The following is a 16172-nucleotide window of genomic DNA, read 5'->3' on the forward strand; positions in this document are numbered from 1 at the left end:
CAAATCCAAGACTCGAAAAGAAAGAAGCCCCAATCGATGCGGGGTTGGCAAAGCCGGCGCAGAGTGGGGCGCCAGGGTCGTCTCAGGTCTCTTACCCCACCTTTCAGGCGGCTGGCCGGGTTGTTGCGGGGCTGTCCGATCCAAGCTTCGCAAGCGCGCCCCACCAAAAAGGAAGTCGCGACAAAATATTGACACCGGAAAAGGGGCTGGGGTCGCCTGAATTTTGCCCAAACTTAAGAGTTTACAACGGTGGTTGTGAGATAGGGACCGATGATATAACCGCAGAAATAGCGTTATATTTTAATTCCTTAAATTCTACAAACCGGAACGTGTCTTTGGGAATCTTCATCGAGTCCGAGGTCACATGACGCACGGGCCACCGTCCCTTGGTTCCTGTCAACCGACGACCACAAAGAAGCATCGCAGCTCCCACCAAGTCGATCCTAATGAAGTTTGGAGCAAGAGAAACCGAGACACGACATTGTTCGCAATAATTCTGTTTGATTTTCATGGAACTTTGTCACGGAGCTGAAGTTCGCCTGTTACTCGTGCGCCCATTTGGCCTCGCCCACTCCCTCCCAAGTCGCTTCTGTCGCGACGTAGAGATACCTCAGAGACACAGTGACGAAACGCGATCTGCTTGAGTCCGGATGCGTTTTTACGCCGGCTCATAGGTTGGTGGAACATTCATTTGACCAGCCGCCGCAGACAGCCCGCAGCGCAATACGGAATATTCCCACCAGGAATCTCACTGCGCTTTGCCAAGACCCAGTCGGCGTTGCCTCACCTTCAAAGATCATCTCCGTCAGAACTCGGATTTGAACTGTTTCTGCGTATTTAACGATATATGTCAACATTTTGTTCCTAGCTTGTGATCCTCAGATAGAAACCGATTTCTGAGAGGACGCTCTGAACCGTCGCAGTTTGGCGGTGGTTTTCACGATGCTTCATTCAAGCTTGGTAGACAGCCCTCTACTCAAGGTTTCCAGACCGGTCTCTGCTTGCTCAAGATGTAAGAATCTCTTGAAAGTCATCCCTTGAGCTTCACTAATTCTTTCTATCAGGTCGTTCTGCCAAAGTCAAGGTACTTGACCTACACCGCTTCCGTGTCATGGATGTCCCACGCGGATGCTCGACTAACACTTTCGCCAGTGCGACAACAAACTTCCAGCTTGCACAGCTTGCGAGAGAGCCGGGCGGGAGAAAGATTGTACCGCAGCCAATGACCAATTTGCTCGCGGCAAGGAAAGGAGGTGAGAGATTGAATTGTCTTGCGAGGCTGCCGTTGCGTGTGGCTAACTAACCCCTGTGCTTTAGCTATGTCGCCGCCTTGGAGCTTAGGATAGAGAAGCTCGAGAGGAGACTCACATACGCGCGCTCAACCAAAGCATCCGTAGCTTTACACGGTCCCGAGGACCATCAAACTGCCGACCCAGGTCGGAAAGATTCCCTTGCCTTCATCCGAGCAGCCATCCATCGAAAAGCGGCTCGGACCCAAGAGAATGCCGATATCAACACGCTGGTGTCCGACTTTGGCTATCTGTAAGTACCCTCTGGGGATTGCTTGACGTGACAGTTAGACTAAAGGTCTTTGCAGCGCCGTTAATACAACCACCCGTGACTTTGAGCCGTCCGAGTCGAACATGACGTTCGCACGCCTGGTTTTAGCAGCGTCTACCAATGAGCCGGTTCCAGAGCCAGAATCCGGTAACCTCCCACCAGAAGCGACGGCGAGAAGCCTGGTCGAATTTTATGAGACCAGCGTCTTGCCACTTTACCCAGCATTCCCCGGCACCACTCTGCACGCGTTAGTCAGTGACCTCTACCAGGAACGGCCGCGTCAAATTCGGAGTTCTGAGTACTGGTTGTTCTGGATGGTTCTCGCGATCTCGTCTGTGGGACAAAGCCGCAACCGCCAAGATGAACACTACCAGAACGGCGTTGAGTTTGTCGCTCGTGCTTTGCCACATGCCGACCGAGCGCTAAGACCAGGTTATGGGACACAGGTCCAGTCTTTGCTGCTGCTAACGCAGTACTCGATGCTGGACCCGGCCCATTTCGATAGCTGGCACCCAATCGGGTTTGCGTGCCGTGCTGTGGTTGACCAAGGGTTGCATCAAGATCCACCAAACAGCCAGCAGATTAGTCCCGATGCACTGGACGAGCGCCGGCGGATTTTCTACTGCGTATACGCCCTCGATAGGTAAGGATTGATGCTGCACTCATCTTGTTCCTCCCGAAATCCCTTACTAACAATGTCCTAGGGCAATAAGCATGACCCATGCTCGCGCATTCTCTTTCTACGACGCCGCTGCTTCTGTGGCGCTCCCATCACCAGCACCTGCGAGTGGCGCCGTTGCGGCCGGTGCAATGACCAAACCGTCCCAGGACGCCTCTGTCCCCCTCTTCAGGCTCCGTCAGCTGCAATCAGATTGGTACCAAGCGCTCTATCAGGGCAACCCAGCGGAGCCCCTACCGGATGCCACCTCGTTCATTTGGCAAAAGTACTTTGAAATGTGGGAGTGGTCAGAAAGACTACCCCCCGACCTCCCGTCGACCATTCGTGAGCTGCTCGATCTGGAGTTGCGTTACAGCTATGTGTACTGCATCGCTTCCAGCGCTAGGGGTGCTCAAGTCCCAGCTTATGGGAGGCTGTTGATCTTTGATCATGTCATCTCGTACATTGACCGCATTTATGAGATTGCCAGTTCATCCGCCAACTCGGCGTTTTACACCTACCACGATGCTCTTCGAGTCTTTTTCATGGGATCGCAGTTTGTCGCAGTGCTTCGCGACATTGGCGATATCCTTCTGTCAGGTTCAAATATCCCAGTCCCCCCGCAAACCCCTGGAAAGGTTTCTGCGCCTCCGAGGCCGGTCAGACTAGACAGATCCTCGGGCGACAACTTGGATCGCAGCCTGCGCTGTTTGGAGAGGGTCAAACTTACACTCGGACTGTATGGGAACCGGTGGGATCACGCACTAGCATTGAGGAACAGCTTTGAGATGATCTCCTCTGAGGTGTGGACGAATTTGTCGACCAGACGGAGCATGAGAGACGGAGCCGTGGGTGCCCGGTGGTAGGCTGGGCCGCTTGGTTTGCTCGCCAAGTTCAACCGCCCTTTATCGAACGCAAGTCACAGAGCGTTTGGGAAATTCGGTTGCACAGTATGTACAGGATGAAGGCCAAACGATAGGTTCCGGGCGCGGGTTCTTCAGTAACGCGATGCGAGAGCGAGAAAAGATTAAGCTTAGCGGCGAAAGAGACGGACGAAGCTCCCTTTGCGGATGTCCCGGGCCGGCTTTGCTCTCCCCTGAGGTCCGGGGGCTTCGGAGGGCTCGGGTACCAAGAACATTGCCCGAACGGTCCCTTCATCATTCTGCGCACTTTCGGGTCGCACTTTCGGCGTTCGTCGAGTAGCTGACCGACCGCCCTGCACTGCGACCTGCGGCTTGCCTCTAAGCGTTGTTAGTTGCGGACAAAGGCGCCTAAGTCAGGGGTCAATCAGGACGATTCTATCAAATGCAGATTCATCATGCAGCCGGGTTCGTCTAGCAGGTTGGTGTTACCGGCCCGAAATGAAGTGGAGCAACACTGGAAGGCTACTTCGTCTTCGTGCATAGTGAAGCGCGTGGCTTGCTCGGGCGGGTGACTGCATCATGTAACCGAATGAATGGTGTTTCTGGTGGGAAGTCTCAGGCTGGAAAGGTAATTATGCATATCGACGTTTGAAGTCATTTCCAAGCCTTGCCGTATCCCTCGGAACGCATTCCGCTCGGATGGCGTAGCCGGAATTGGGTCCACTGAGAAACGCTGGCTCCAGATCTTGACCACGGCCCGCTCTCCCTGTTAAGCGGCATGACAGTGCGGGAAGAGGGGAAAGTCTCGGGGGTGTCTGACCATTACGTTCCCGACCCGCCACTTCGGTCCCGGAACCCGAAGGGGGGTGCCGGGCACAAACCGCGTCGTGAGGGATACTAAGGAAAACCGGCGTTTACTAGCGGGTACCAACCGGCCATTGGTGGTGTCCGTTTGTGAGCCAACGACACGGCCGAACAGCACAGTCAACGAAATAGTCGGAAGGCCGGGAACGGAGATGATATATAACATCCAAACCCAATATCATGCTGGTCACACCAAGTCTCACCTACCACCGATGACACCGGACGCTTGCATTTCCCGCCAGATTACACTGATAGCTCCCAACACGTACCTCGCTGCCGTGCATCCTCTCCGCAAGTACCGCGCTGACCCTACGACGTGTCTCGGGGACCTTATCAGATAGGTCTTTTTCTAAGACGGAAATCTGGTCCTGTGCCGTGAGAAATCAGGTATCAGGACGATCCTGTCTCCGTTTTCCAAGTTGCAAAGGGACATGCGATCGAAGCGATCAAGACAATGGAGAGTTTTGTCAAGCTTTGCGAGGCCCCCGGTGGCATACCGCCGAGAAACCGCGACATGCCAACGCCAGACCTCAGCCCGATTTCCGATATTGAAGAAAAGCACAAGCGGGACGGTAGTTTAGGGCTAAGACAAGGCCCAGTCGATAACAGCACACAGACAGAGAACATGGCAAGGGGCAGCAACACCATCACCAACCCGCAGCATGCTTCTCAGGGACCCGCAGTCCAAAAGTCTTACCTCCAAGAGCTTAGCACCAAGATTACGGACAACATCTCGCAACTCGGTCATGACGACACCGCGGGGATCAAGGCGGCCACGGCAGCCCTTGAGCTGGCGGCTTTACTTCGTCCGCCCGGTGATACCATCATGGGTTGGTTTGCCAACATGTCGGTCGTCTCGGCGGTGAGATTATTTCTTCACTGGGGTTGCTTTGAAGTTATTCCGGAGGGCAAAGGCGAGAGCATCTCGTATTCCCAGCTCTCGACAAAGGTGAACGTCGATGTGCAGCTTCTCAGTATGTATTCCCGCTCCTCTCCTCTAACGGAAAGTCATGACTAACCCGACTTGGCAGCACGGATTGCCTCGATGCTTACGTCTGCACACATCCTTCTTCATCATCCCGCGTCTTCCACATCCTCCCAGACTTCTGGCCCTTCCCTATCTCACACGCCGACCTCGGCCCTCCTTCGCCCCGGCCAACCCATGTGCGCCATGTTCTCCCTGATGTTCAACAATGTCGCCGCTGTTTCTACCATCCTTCCAGACTACTTTGACGCCTATGGCCGCGTCGAACCGCTTGGGCCTGCTCACATCCCAACCTCGTACCTGGCGGGCCACCCAGAGGAGGATTACTTTTCATTGTTGAAAAGGGATGAAGTGGCGTTGAGAAACTTTGGGATGGCGATGCGCATGACGAGCGCGAGGGTTCCGGTTACGACAATAGATGGGCTGGAAAGGGTGGTGGAGGATGTGGTGAGGACGCACATGGAGTCGGGGAGAAGCAGGGGCGAGGACAGGGCAGAGGATGAGAACATAATGTGGGTGGATGTTGGGGGCGGAGATGGCCATACTGTGAGTGATTTCTTGGTCAAGTTCCCGAGTATCAAGGGGGAATATTGCGTGGTACAAGATTTGGATGAGGTGGTGGCTAGCGCAGGGAAGGCCGGGGAAAGGGATGTGTTGTTGAAGGGAGTGAGATGGGTGGCGATGGATTTCTTACAAGAGGCGCCCGTTAAAGGTATATCTCCTCCCCTTTCTTTTCTATGTTTTGCACCGCTGCTCTCTCTTAGGAAGCTCAACTAACCGGAGACCAGGTGCCTTTGTTTACTACCTTCGTCATATCTTCCGTGATTACTCGGATCCCGTAGCGGCCACCATCCTGCGCAACATTGCCCACGCCATGACCAACCCAGCTGCGCGCGTCCTCATTTCAGAGCAGCTGCATCCAGATGTGATGGCGCCTGAACCCGGATCTGTGACAGCGGGAGGACAGACAACAGAAGTGAGAGAGGAAAAGGGGCAGGGTAAACCTCCGGTACCGCTGTACGCAGCGTTCAAGGACTTTTCGATGCTGGCCATTGGCGGCAAGGAACGCTCGCTAGAGCAGTTTCGAGGGTTGGCGCACATGGCGGGGATGAGAGTGTCTGAGGTGTACCAAAATCGGGAGACGAGGCATGCGGTTGTGGAGATGAGGTTAGCTGGAGGGTTGAGTGTGGCTGGGTAGGGTCTGAGTGCTGAAGTTGGGCACTGGATGGTGGAAGCAGGTTATCGGCCATCTAGGAGCCATAGTGAATTATGTAGACATTTTGAGTGAATGTGTCTGAAGCCAGTTTACCGAACGACGATATCTGACACCGATTAAACGTCAATATAATGAACAGTCAGGGTAAGTCCCTTCACTACCCGCCTACTTACACAACCCCCTTCCCATCTCATATCCCCTTAAACTTCAATCCTCTACCCAGCCTTGACATACCTAATTTCCCAACTAATCAATCCCTCCTCTTCCCAGCCCCCGTCCCAACAGAACTACCCGTCCCACTGCCACTAGCACTCCCACTACCACCCCCCGTTCCACTACCGCCAGCCGCAGCACCCTTACTAGCAGCCCCCTCACTCCGCATCCCCTCACAACCCGTCAGGCGCCCAGCAATTTCCTCGGCCCTACCATAGCCAGAGGTGGCTGGATCGCGTTGGCCTGCTGCAGCCTGGAGCGAGGCACGCGCGTGCGCTTTGTCTTGCGCGCCGGAGGCCGACCAGGCTTGGGAGCCTGTTATGGTTCCTACTGCTGCCTTTTGGGGACTTACGTTAATGGTGTGGTAGGGGGTTGTGGATGTTGCGTTGGGGGGAAAAGCTTGGGAAATAAGGTAGGATGGAGTGGGGTTTAGGGGTATGTTGTAGGAAGGCTAGCCCCAAGGGGATGATCTTGAATTTTGAGAGGGAGGGGGATGATGAGGGGGGAGAAAAGGGGGTAAATACCTCGGCGGCGCCCTTGATGTACTCGGCATGGCCGGACCAGAGACCGGTTTGACCAGGCTGGCCGGGCTGGTTTTGGGGGGTGTTGGAGGACATGATGATTAGACGCGGTTTGATAGCTAGATATTGTCTGGACGTTTGGTAAATGGTTTGCTTAATCGTTGAAGAAGCTAGAATGAGGGAGGATAAAGGGAGTTAAGAGACCAGAGATGATGTCGTGTGGGTTGGCATGGTGTGACGTCACGGAGATGGTGGGCTGATTCGTTCGGCCGTCCGGTGTCGACGGTCTAGGCGGTGCTATTCAGGCTGCTCCAATTTAGACACGAAGCTGAATAATGAAGAAAGCGGTTATTTCACTTCTTGAGACGTGAGTTTTCTCGAGACCCGAGTTTAATAAATAAGAAACATCAATAAAGGATACCTAACCTCAGCTTGGCTTATACCCACTTTCCTTCCTTCCCTCCCTCTCAACTCCAACAGCCCTTATAACCCACCCTTCCGCTACCAGTTTCCAACAGCCCCCCCATCCGGCAAATGGCCAACCGCGGATGGCGCATTTGGGGGGACGCGGGCAGCACCGCTGCCTGCTTGCTCCCCTTCCTAAGTTTGATTCAGGGAGGGGGCACCACAGCAAAATTCTTCAGGATTTTCGTAGCCGTCTACTTCCTCCCGGAGGAAGTGGGCAGTGAGCATTTGGAGTTTTGTTTTTACATCCTTTTCTTTTTTTCCTTTGTCAATTTGAGAGAAACGCTTGTTGACAGACAGTAACTATAACTAGTCAATTGGTTGTTAAATGGATACATGGAGTACATATATCCAAGGAAAACAATAAAATAATTACGGTAACTAAACTCCATTGCTATTTTAGAGCGACGTACAGCTAACGCAACAAGTGTAAGTTTATATTGCTTGTAACATGTCTCCGTATGACCAAACCACCAATCCACCGCTAGCTAGTCAGCTTCTTTCCTCCTCGACAGGTGTAAAGAAGCGATCGCCGGCGCGGTAGTACAAGCCAGCACCCTCGGATTAGCGCCGCACTTCTCGTGGGGAATGTGGCTAAACCCGGTATACCGAGTCTCAGTTTACAGAGTCCGTGGCTTGCTGTGCGTTGTCTACAAAACCCCCGCATCGGTAATCCGGATCTACCGTGTCGTAATCCAGGTTCTAGTTTGACTCTCTCACCTATCAAACAACAATTTGCGCTTGCCACTACCAATCATATACTCCCATCATTTAGTAGTCGAACCTACCAACCATTCGCCAAAGATCAAACCAATCAAGCAGGAACCCGGAACCCAACCAACTCGTTGGTAGCGACCTGTATCTACCCTCCCGCATCCCCACGACTCGGGTGGCGCCAACTGAGACATCTGCGGCCGCCGCATAGTTGGCGTTACCTTTCCCGATGGGACAAACCACGGAGATCCTCAGGAGGTCCGGGGGGCTAGACTCTAGGAAAGAAATGCTGCGATACTCTGGCGTGCTTCACTACAGTTTTATGTTTGAGAACCTACTAGGCGGTGAACAGAGGAAGAGGGGGAGTAGAGACGTTATAAGGACACCGCGCGTGACACAGATTCGCTTCTCCGGGCTATAGACGTGGAAGTGGCGGCCGGCGTCACGCCAACTGCCAACGCGGCATTTATGGACACGTCTGGAATCGGTCAACGAGCGAGTCCAGGTGGTACCCCGATCCGAGAGGGATTGCCTTTGATGGGTAGGATCACCTGGCCGCGTAACCACCTCGAGGTGAGGTTTCGGACAATCGTGAATGTTGTTGACTCTGCTCTGCTCTGATCTGCTCTACTACTGAATTCCTCAGGACCCTTTGAGCGTTCTCTCGGGGTGTGTGGGCTGAGACAGCCGGGGAGAAGTTAGGGATAAATAGAAGAAGACAATACCTATGTTTCTTTTACCCACAGACCCTTTCCGCTGCTCATCACAATTAACGTCGTGTGCCAGTGATCAAAATTAAACATTCCAGAACCGCCATTATCACAAGAAGGGGGGAGGACAACATACCTCGTCACCCAGTCCTCTGGTACACACACACATACACACACGCCAGTAACAGCCATCACTCACCACCATGCCATCAACCAATCTCCTCTACCACCTCCTCCTCGCGGTCCTCATCCCCATCACAACCGCCTTCCCCATCCCCCTCCTCCACCCCCGCCAATCCGTCGCAACCCTCTGCTCCGAAACCGGCTACTGGTCCGGCTCCGGCTACGAAGTCAACAACAACAACTGGGGCGCCTCCAGCGCAACCTCCGGGTCCCAATGCACCTACGTCGATTCCGCATCATCCTCCGGCGTCGCCTGGCACACGACTTGGACGTGGGAGGGCGGTGAGACGGATGTGAAGAGTTTTGCGTATTCCGGGTTGCAGGTGGAGAGGGGACACACGATCGCGGCGATTGGGGGTTTGGAGACGGAGGTGAAGTGGGCGTATAATACGACGGAGGGGGTCAGGGCGAATGTGGCGTATGATTTTTTTACGGATGAGGATCCGGAACGGGAGACGACGGGGGGGGATTATGAGTTGATGCTTTGGTGAGTTCTGTCACCAAATCGCCCTGTTCCCGTTTCTGGTTTGCTTTCCGTGTCGTGAAGTTGTCAACTCAGGTTTTGGTTGAACGGAACTGTGAGTTAACTCAACACTTGATAATTAGGCTCGCGAAATACGGCGACATCCAACCCATCGGCTCGACTGATGCCAGCGCGACACTAGCCGGACACGACTGGGATTACTACGTCGGCAACAAGAGCGACGGCATGCGTGTGTACAGCTTCGTGGCGATTAGCCAAATTGACAGTTTCAGCGGCGACATCAAGGAATTTTTCGATTATGTCACGGATCATGACGGATTTCCGGCTGAGACTCAGAACTTGATTGGTATGTTGACTGGGGAGTTGAAGGCCCTGTTCCTTATGATGATGTGAACCGTGATAGGTTTGAATTATTACTAACTGGGATTTTCCCTTGTGATAGTTTTTGACTTCGGCTCAGAGGCCTTTACGGGTGGCCCGACTGAGCTCACCGTTTCAAGTTTTACGGCAAGCATGGATACCTGAAGCAGGGCTAATTATCGTTGGTTTGATATTTTCTCTTTTCTTGTTTCGATTTCATTTTATGATATGAATTTTAGAGTTGATGTAATTAAACACTCGTTATGACGGTGGGAGCAATGACTGGCCAACGCTGAATAGAATAGAGGAACAATGCACATTACTTTTCAAGATTGTGTAAATGCGCAGGTCAACACACAATGATTTGATAGACTTAGGGCAAAGTTACCAAGTTTTCAATTCATGTTTCTGTATGATGTGATTACCTAGGGTCAACCCGGGCTTGGATCGGGCGTCTACCTCGGCCGAGGGAAATTCATTCGTCATCGAGCCGTCATTCGAAGAAGACTGCTGCCGTTGATGCAATTCGGAATATGTCATTCGGAATATGCCATAACTGACATGGACGGGCTTGTCTTTCAGGGGCGAAAATACAGTTCTCTCACAGTCTCGAAGACTCGAAGTGGATTCCTGCACTTCCGTTGAAGGAATGGCAACGGCGGCCCTTGCACAGTGGCAATAGCCGGACCCACAGACGCCACGATCTCATTCCCGGGTCTTGGCGAACGTGGGGTGGACCGACCAGGATGCCTTCATGAAACAATCGCTGGTGAAGAAAAAAAAAAAGGCGAAGCGATAAGTTTACCCCGCCAAAAAATCTTATCGTGAATAGCAGGGGTTAAACGCAACCCCGGATTTTGACGCCTGCCGCCGAGTGAACATGAACCAAGTATGGGGATGAGGAAGAAGTCTCCCGCGTTTGCGAACGCTGGAATTAGTCGCAATGGACATCTGTTGGGGAGGTCCAAAATGCGGTGAGCTGCGGCTAACGAGTTGCCCGATGTGCCGCTGGGTGGACAGGAAAAGTGGTGTGGGTGCTCGATGCTGCCCACCTGCACCTGATTGCCCACTGGTTGCGCCACGTGCCGAAGAGTTATCTGGCCCTTTTCATGCGATGCCGCGTTGCTGGTCCTGCGTCTGCTTGTCCTTTCAATAATTCATCGCTTGATGGACAAAACGACAGGAGACTTGTTACCATGTACATGTACACTCGAGCCGGGGAAGAGGGACGAGACCTGGTTCTAGGTCGGTCCATACTGGGTTCTTCGTGATTCTGGGACGTGCAGTAAGACAGAAGACAGAAGCCTTGTCTAGTCGAGCTTATTCTAGTGGCGAAGAATGGGGTCGCCTCACGGTTCAGGAGGCTAATGGGTTCTTCTCGAAGCACTGTTGTCTCGCTGTTGCCGCTGCCCATTGGCAAACTCCGAAGAGAACCTCCAAACACCGCGAAGATGGCACTTTCAGACCGTCCCATCGAGTCGCCAGACTCGACAGCGGATGCAGTTTGCCCACGTAGTTAACGCCAACGAAGCTAGGCATCGGCGTGACCTTATTGGAAAGCCATCGCGGCAAGCAGTGAGGTCAAGCTGACAGTTGGCAAGCGGCCCATGGGGAACCTTAGATTATGCCGGGGATGTCATGCCCGCCCGAATCAGAGTCCCGGGCACCCAAGTTTCATCCGAAAGGCAACGTTCGCCTTCTCCGATTTGCCATGCCTGTGCATTACCCCCACCCTGATTGGTTTGGAGGAGCGAGCGATCCCGACTCGAGGAGGGGCACGGACGACCCCTGCTCGCAGGGCCGCTTATCGCTTTATCGCAGAATGCACTTTCCCCGTTTCGGCTCCACCGGAGGGCGGTGAGACGGCGTGAAATGCAAGAAATTTTGAGGCAAAGGGCGAGAAAAAAGTTTTCGGCGCCGCTACCCCTCCATTTTCTTGCCTGAGTGGGGCTCAGCGACCCTGGCAACGCTTTTTTTTGGGTTCCCAAGGGCTGTGCACACTGATTCCCTTTTTTAAATTCCCTGGCATCCCACCACCCGCGGAATCTTCCCTCCTCCTTTTTTTCAGGTCTCCTCCCTCCTGTTTCTTTTCCTCACTGTTTTGTTCCCTTGCGGACGCCCTCCACTCTGTCCCTTACTTTCTTGTGACTTCTACTAGAAGGGCCAAGATAGAGTAGACATTTCGACTCTCCATCGAAAGTCTACAGGCTCACCCGTCGCCCGACAGGATACCCCGATAGACGAGGCTTCCCACTTCGATTAGACGGCGGATTAGTTTCCTTCCGGAATTCGCGATCTCGATAGACTTTTCGGTCTCTTCTTTTTCGATATCAACCCGATAGATCAACGAAAAAAAAAACCACAAAAATCGCCATCATGCCTGCCGCCACTTCCCAAGTTTCGGCCGAGAACGCTAAGAGCGTCAAGGTTCTTGACGAGTTGATGCAGAAGCTTACCATCTCCAAGGAGGCCGATGCCATCAAGGAGTCTGCTGGTGCTCTTGCGACTTTCATCAACGGCCGCATCGAAGACCTCGACACCCCCACCAGGTAAGATAACGGACGCCCCGCTTTGCCCCATCAACCCCGCGAACCCCTCGCTTTTTTTTTGAATTTGCTTTGGTGGGCATGGGTTATTCTCAACCTTGCTGCTCCGCGCTTCGAGAAGAAAAAAAAAAAAAGCGACCGCCGGCTATCCGTCGTGGCGGAGTTAGCCTAGGTTTACCGCATGCGGTTGCAGCACGCTGCGCATAATGACCGCCAGTGCGGCGGTCATTGATTTTGCCTCAATTGATTTGCCGCGCAAATTTTTCATGGGTCGCACCGATTCAATTTTGGAGAAAATCGGGGCTAACATGTGATGCCTCTTTCAGGACCGTTGAGGCGCTTAAGAAGCAGCTCGCGAACAAGAAGGACGCTGGCGCCCGTGAGAAGGCGCTCACTGCCATTCAGGCTATTGCCCAGCACTCCGAGGTCTCTGCCAATGTTGAGCCTTACCTCGTTGCGCTCCTCCCTGGCGTCTTTGCGGGCGCTGGTGACAAGATCACCGCGGTGAAGAATGCCGCCATTGCGGCTGCGTTGGCCATTGCTGAGGCCATCAACCCCAACGCCATCAAGGCCACTCTCCCGGCCTTGATTGACTCGCTTCGGAACGCCCAGAAGTGGCCCGAGAAGATGACGGTGCTCGACTTCATTGACACCCTTATTCGCACTGCCCCTTCGCAGACCGCGCTGCTCGTCCCCAACCTTATCCCAGTGGTCTCTGAGGCCATGTGGGACACCAAGAAGGAGGTCAAGGACCGCGCCTACAAGACCATGGAGAAGGTCTGCCAGTTGATTGTCAACCGCGATATTGAGCGCTTCATTCCTGAGCTCATTAAGTGTATCGCCAAGCCGGAGAACGTCCCCGAGACGGTGCACTTGCTCGGTGCCACCACCTTCGTCACGGAGGTTCAGGAGCCCACTCTCGCCCTTATGGTTCCCCTGCTCGACCGTGGTCTCTCTGAGCGCGAGACCGCCATCAAGCGTAAGGCGGCTGTCATTGTCGACAACATGTGCAAGCTCGTCGACGACCCGAACATTGTCGCCCCCTTCTTGCCAAAGATGATGCCCGGTCTCCAGAAGAACTACGACAACCTTGCCGACCCCGAAGCCCGTGAGAAGACCAAGCAGGCTCTTGACACCCTGGTCCGCGTCGGCAACGTTGTTGACGGCAAGATTCCTGAGGTCCGCAACCATGGTGATATTTCCACCATCATCGGTCACCTTAAGGAGATTCTCACTGGCAAGCATGCTGCCGTTTTCGACAAGTTCCTTCCTGTCCTCGAGTTCGCTGCGGCCATCGCTGGCCAGCTCGTTGACGAGAAGGCCACCGACTCTGCCTCGTGGGCGGAGAGCGTCAAGCCTTACATCGCCGTTGTCGTTGGCGAGGGCGAGTCGCAGGGTGTTGTTGACACCCTCCGCAAGCGCGCCATCCCCGGCGCTGCCGACGCTGATGAGGTGGAGGACGACGAGGAGGAGGGTGAGGACCTGTGCAACTGCACCTTCTCCCTTGCCTACGGTGCCAAGATCCTGCTCAACCAAACCAGCCTGCGTCTCAAGCGTGGCCAGCGCTACGGCCTGTGCGGCCCCAACGGGTCCGGCAAGTCTACTCTGATGCGCGCCATCAACAACGAGCAGGTCGAGGGTTTCCCCAAGCAGAGCGAGGTCAAGACTGTCTTCGTCGAGCACGACCTGGACTCTGCCGATACTGAGATGACGACCATAGATTGGACAATGAAGAAGCTGAGCGAGGCTGGTGTCGCCACCACCCAGGAGGATGTCGTCAAGCAGCTTTCGGAATTCGGCTTCACCGAGCAGATGATCAAGGGCGAGATCACCGCCCTCTCTGGTGGTTGGAAGATGAAGCTGGCCCTGTGCCGTGCCGTCTTCGAGGCCCCCGATATCCTATTGCTCGACGAGCCTACCAACCATTTGGATGTGAAGAACGTGAAGTGGCTCGAGGAGTACCTCCAGAACTCCCCCTGCACTTCCATCATCGTGTCCCACGATAGTGGCTTCCTCGACAATGTCTGCCAGCACATTGTCCACTACGAGCGCTTCAAGCTCAAGCGCTACAAGGGCAACCTGAAGGAGTTTGTGCGCCGTGTGCCTTCGGCTAAGTCCTACTACGAGCTTGGCGCCTCTGAGATCGAGTTCAAGTTCCCCGAGCCCGGTTTCCTCGAGGGTGTCAAGACCAAGGCCAAGGCCATCCTTCGTGCCACCAAGATGAGCTTCCAGTACCCTGGCACCTCGAAGCCCCAGATTTCCGACATTACCTTCCAGTGCTCGCTCGGCTCTCGTATTGCCGTCATTGGCCCCAACGGTGCCGGCAAGTCGACCCTCATCAACGTGCTCACTGGTGAGCTCATCCCCACCGCCGGTGAGATCTACCAGCACGAGAACATCCGCATCGCGTACATCAAGCAGCACGCGTTCGCCCACATCGATAACCACCTGGACAAGACTCCTTCCGAGTACATCCAGTGGCGTTTCCAGACTGGTGAGGATCGTGAGACCATGGACCGTGCCAACAAGATCATCACCGAGGCCGATGAGGAGGCCATGAACAAGATCTTCAAGGTCGAGGGCACGCAGCGCCGCATTCTCAGCATCCAGAGCCGCAGGAAGTTCAAGAACAGCTACGAGTACGAGTGCTCGTTCGCTCTTGGCGAGAATGTTGGCATGAAGAACGAGCGCTGGGTCCCCATGATGACCGCCGACAACGCTTGGTTGCCCCGCAGCGAACTGCTGGCTTCTCACCAGAAGATGGTCGCTGACGTCGACATGAAGGAGGCTCTTGCCTCTGGTCAATTCCGCCCTCTGGTCCGTAAGGAAATTGAGTCTCACTGCGCCAACTTCGGCCTGGACGCTGAGTTGGTTTCTCACTCGCGCATGCGTGGTCTCTCCGGTGGTCAGCGTGTCAAGGTTGTGCTCTCTGCCTGCTCGTGGCAGCGCCCTCACTTGATCGTCCTTGACGAGCCTACCAACTACCTCGACCGTGACTCTCTGGGTGCCCTGTCGAAGGCTCTCAAGGCCTTCGAGGGTGGTGTCATCATCATTACCCACAGCGCCGAGTTCACCAAGGACTTAACCGAGGAAGTCTGGGCTGTCATGGACGGCAAGATGACTCCCTCCGGCCACAACTGGGTCCAGGGCCAGGGCGGTGGCCCCCGTCTCAAGGGCGACGATGCTGAGGAGGAGGAGAAGTTCGACGCCATGGGCAACAAGATTGAGTCGACCAAGAAGAAGGCCAAGCTTACCAGCTCGGAGGCGCGCAAAAAGAAGAAGGAGCGCATGGCCCGCCGGAAGCGCGGTGAGGAGGTATGTTCATCCCCTTAACACCATCACCCTCATAGTCCTCACACAGTTGCTAACTATCATCCCAACAGGTCTTCAGCGACGAGGACGACTGAGCGTCTCGCTTTCTGATGATATTCCTTCTCATGATTCTAGCGTGAACGATCGGCTATACAAAAGTTGTTTTCCTTTTCCTTCTTCCTGGGTTCGGGGTGGTTTGCATGGTCTGGCCTTAATGGGATTATGTCGTTTATGTTCTTGCGTCAGGGATGCCTGATAATGTGTTTCTGATGCACCCTGCTCTGTATCTGTGTGTCTGGCGATGATGGATGACGAGGACTTGTCCTCTCTCGGGACTGGAGACCCTGGGATCGGCTGGTCTGGGTTCGTCGTTTCGCTTTGACTGGAAGGAAAAGATACCACGGATGGGCGGGAGTTCTCGTACAAATAGCTAGAGGACAAAATAGATCATGATAACATGTCTATGTATCTGATGCCTTGGTGTTTGTCTTTGTGATGATGATTTTGTGGATTGTATT

General features: G+C 54.2%; 5 protein-coding genes across 5 annotated transcripts; 4 read left to right on the plus strand and 1 right to left on the minus strand.

The window, feature by feature from the left end:
• Positions 1-942: 942 nt before the first annotated feature.
• Positions 943-3084, plus strand: C8A04DRAFT_34797 (fungal-specific transcription factor domain-containing protein; the record flags this gene model as incomplete). Its single annotated transcript, XM_062782953.1, has 6 exons — positions 943-1012; positions 1065-1084; positions 1153-1253; positions 1318-1542; positions 1598-2203; positions 2265-3084. 6 exons carry the CDS (start codon positions 943-945, stop codon positions 3082-3084), a joined length of 1842 nt encoding a protein of 613 aa, XP_062639971.1.
• Positions 3085-4570: 1486 nt separating this feature from the next.
• On the plus strand, positions 4571-6128 carry C8A04DRAFT_34798 (S-adenosyl-L-methionine-dependent methyltransferase; the record flags this gene model as incomplete). The annotated part of the gene is made up of 3 exons (XM_062782954.1): positions 4571-4919; positions 4977-5642; positions 5719-6128. 3 exons carry the CDS (start codon positions 4571-4573, stop codon positions 6126-6128), a joined length of 1425 nt encoding a protein of 474 aa, XP_062639972.1.
• A 268-nt stretch (positions 6129-6396) lies between these two features.
• On the minus strand, positions 6397-6976 carry C8A04DRAFT_25518 (uncharacterized protein; the record flags this gene model as incomplete). Its single annotated transcript, XM_062779595.1, has 2 exons — positions 6397-6696; positions 6884-6976. The coding sequence occupies 2 exons, from the start codon at positions 6974-6976 to the stop codon at positions 6397-6399; spliced, it is 393 nt and encodes a 130-aa protein (XP_062639973.1).
• Positions 6977-8972: 1996 nt separating this feature from the next.
• On the plus strand, positions 8973-9961 carry C8A04DRAFT_9687 (concanavalin A-like lectin/glucanase domain-containing protein; the record flags this gene model as incomplete). Its single annotated transcript, XM_062785581.1, has 3 exons — positions 8973-9439; positions 9559-9782; positions 9879-9961. The coding sequence occupies 3 exons, from the start codon at positions 8973-8975 to the stop codon at positions 9959-9961; spliced, it is 774 nt and encodes a 257-aa protein (XP_062639974.1).
• Positions 9962-12172: 2211 nt separating this feature from the next.
• C8A04DRAFT_25520 (armadillo-type protein) lies at positions 12173-15749 on the plus strand (the record flags this gene model as incomplete). Its single annotated transcript, XM_062779596.1, has 3 exons — positions 12173-12345; positions 12669-15657; positions 15726-15749. 3 exons carry the CDS (start codon positions 12173-12175, stop codon positions 15747-15749), a joined length of 3186 nt encoding a protein of 1061 aa, XP_062639975.1.
• Positions 15750-16172: the final 423 nt, after the last annotated feature.

This window comes from Dichotomopilus funicola (assembly GCF_033296635.1).
Source record: "Dichotomopilus funicola strain CBS 141.50 unplaced genomic scaffold C8A04scaffold_7, whole genome shotgun sequence".
Taxonomy (NCBI): Eukaryota; Fungi; Ascomycota; class Sordariomycetes; order Sordariales; family Chaetomiaceae; genus Dichotomopilus; species Dichotomopilus funicola.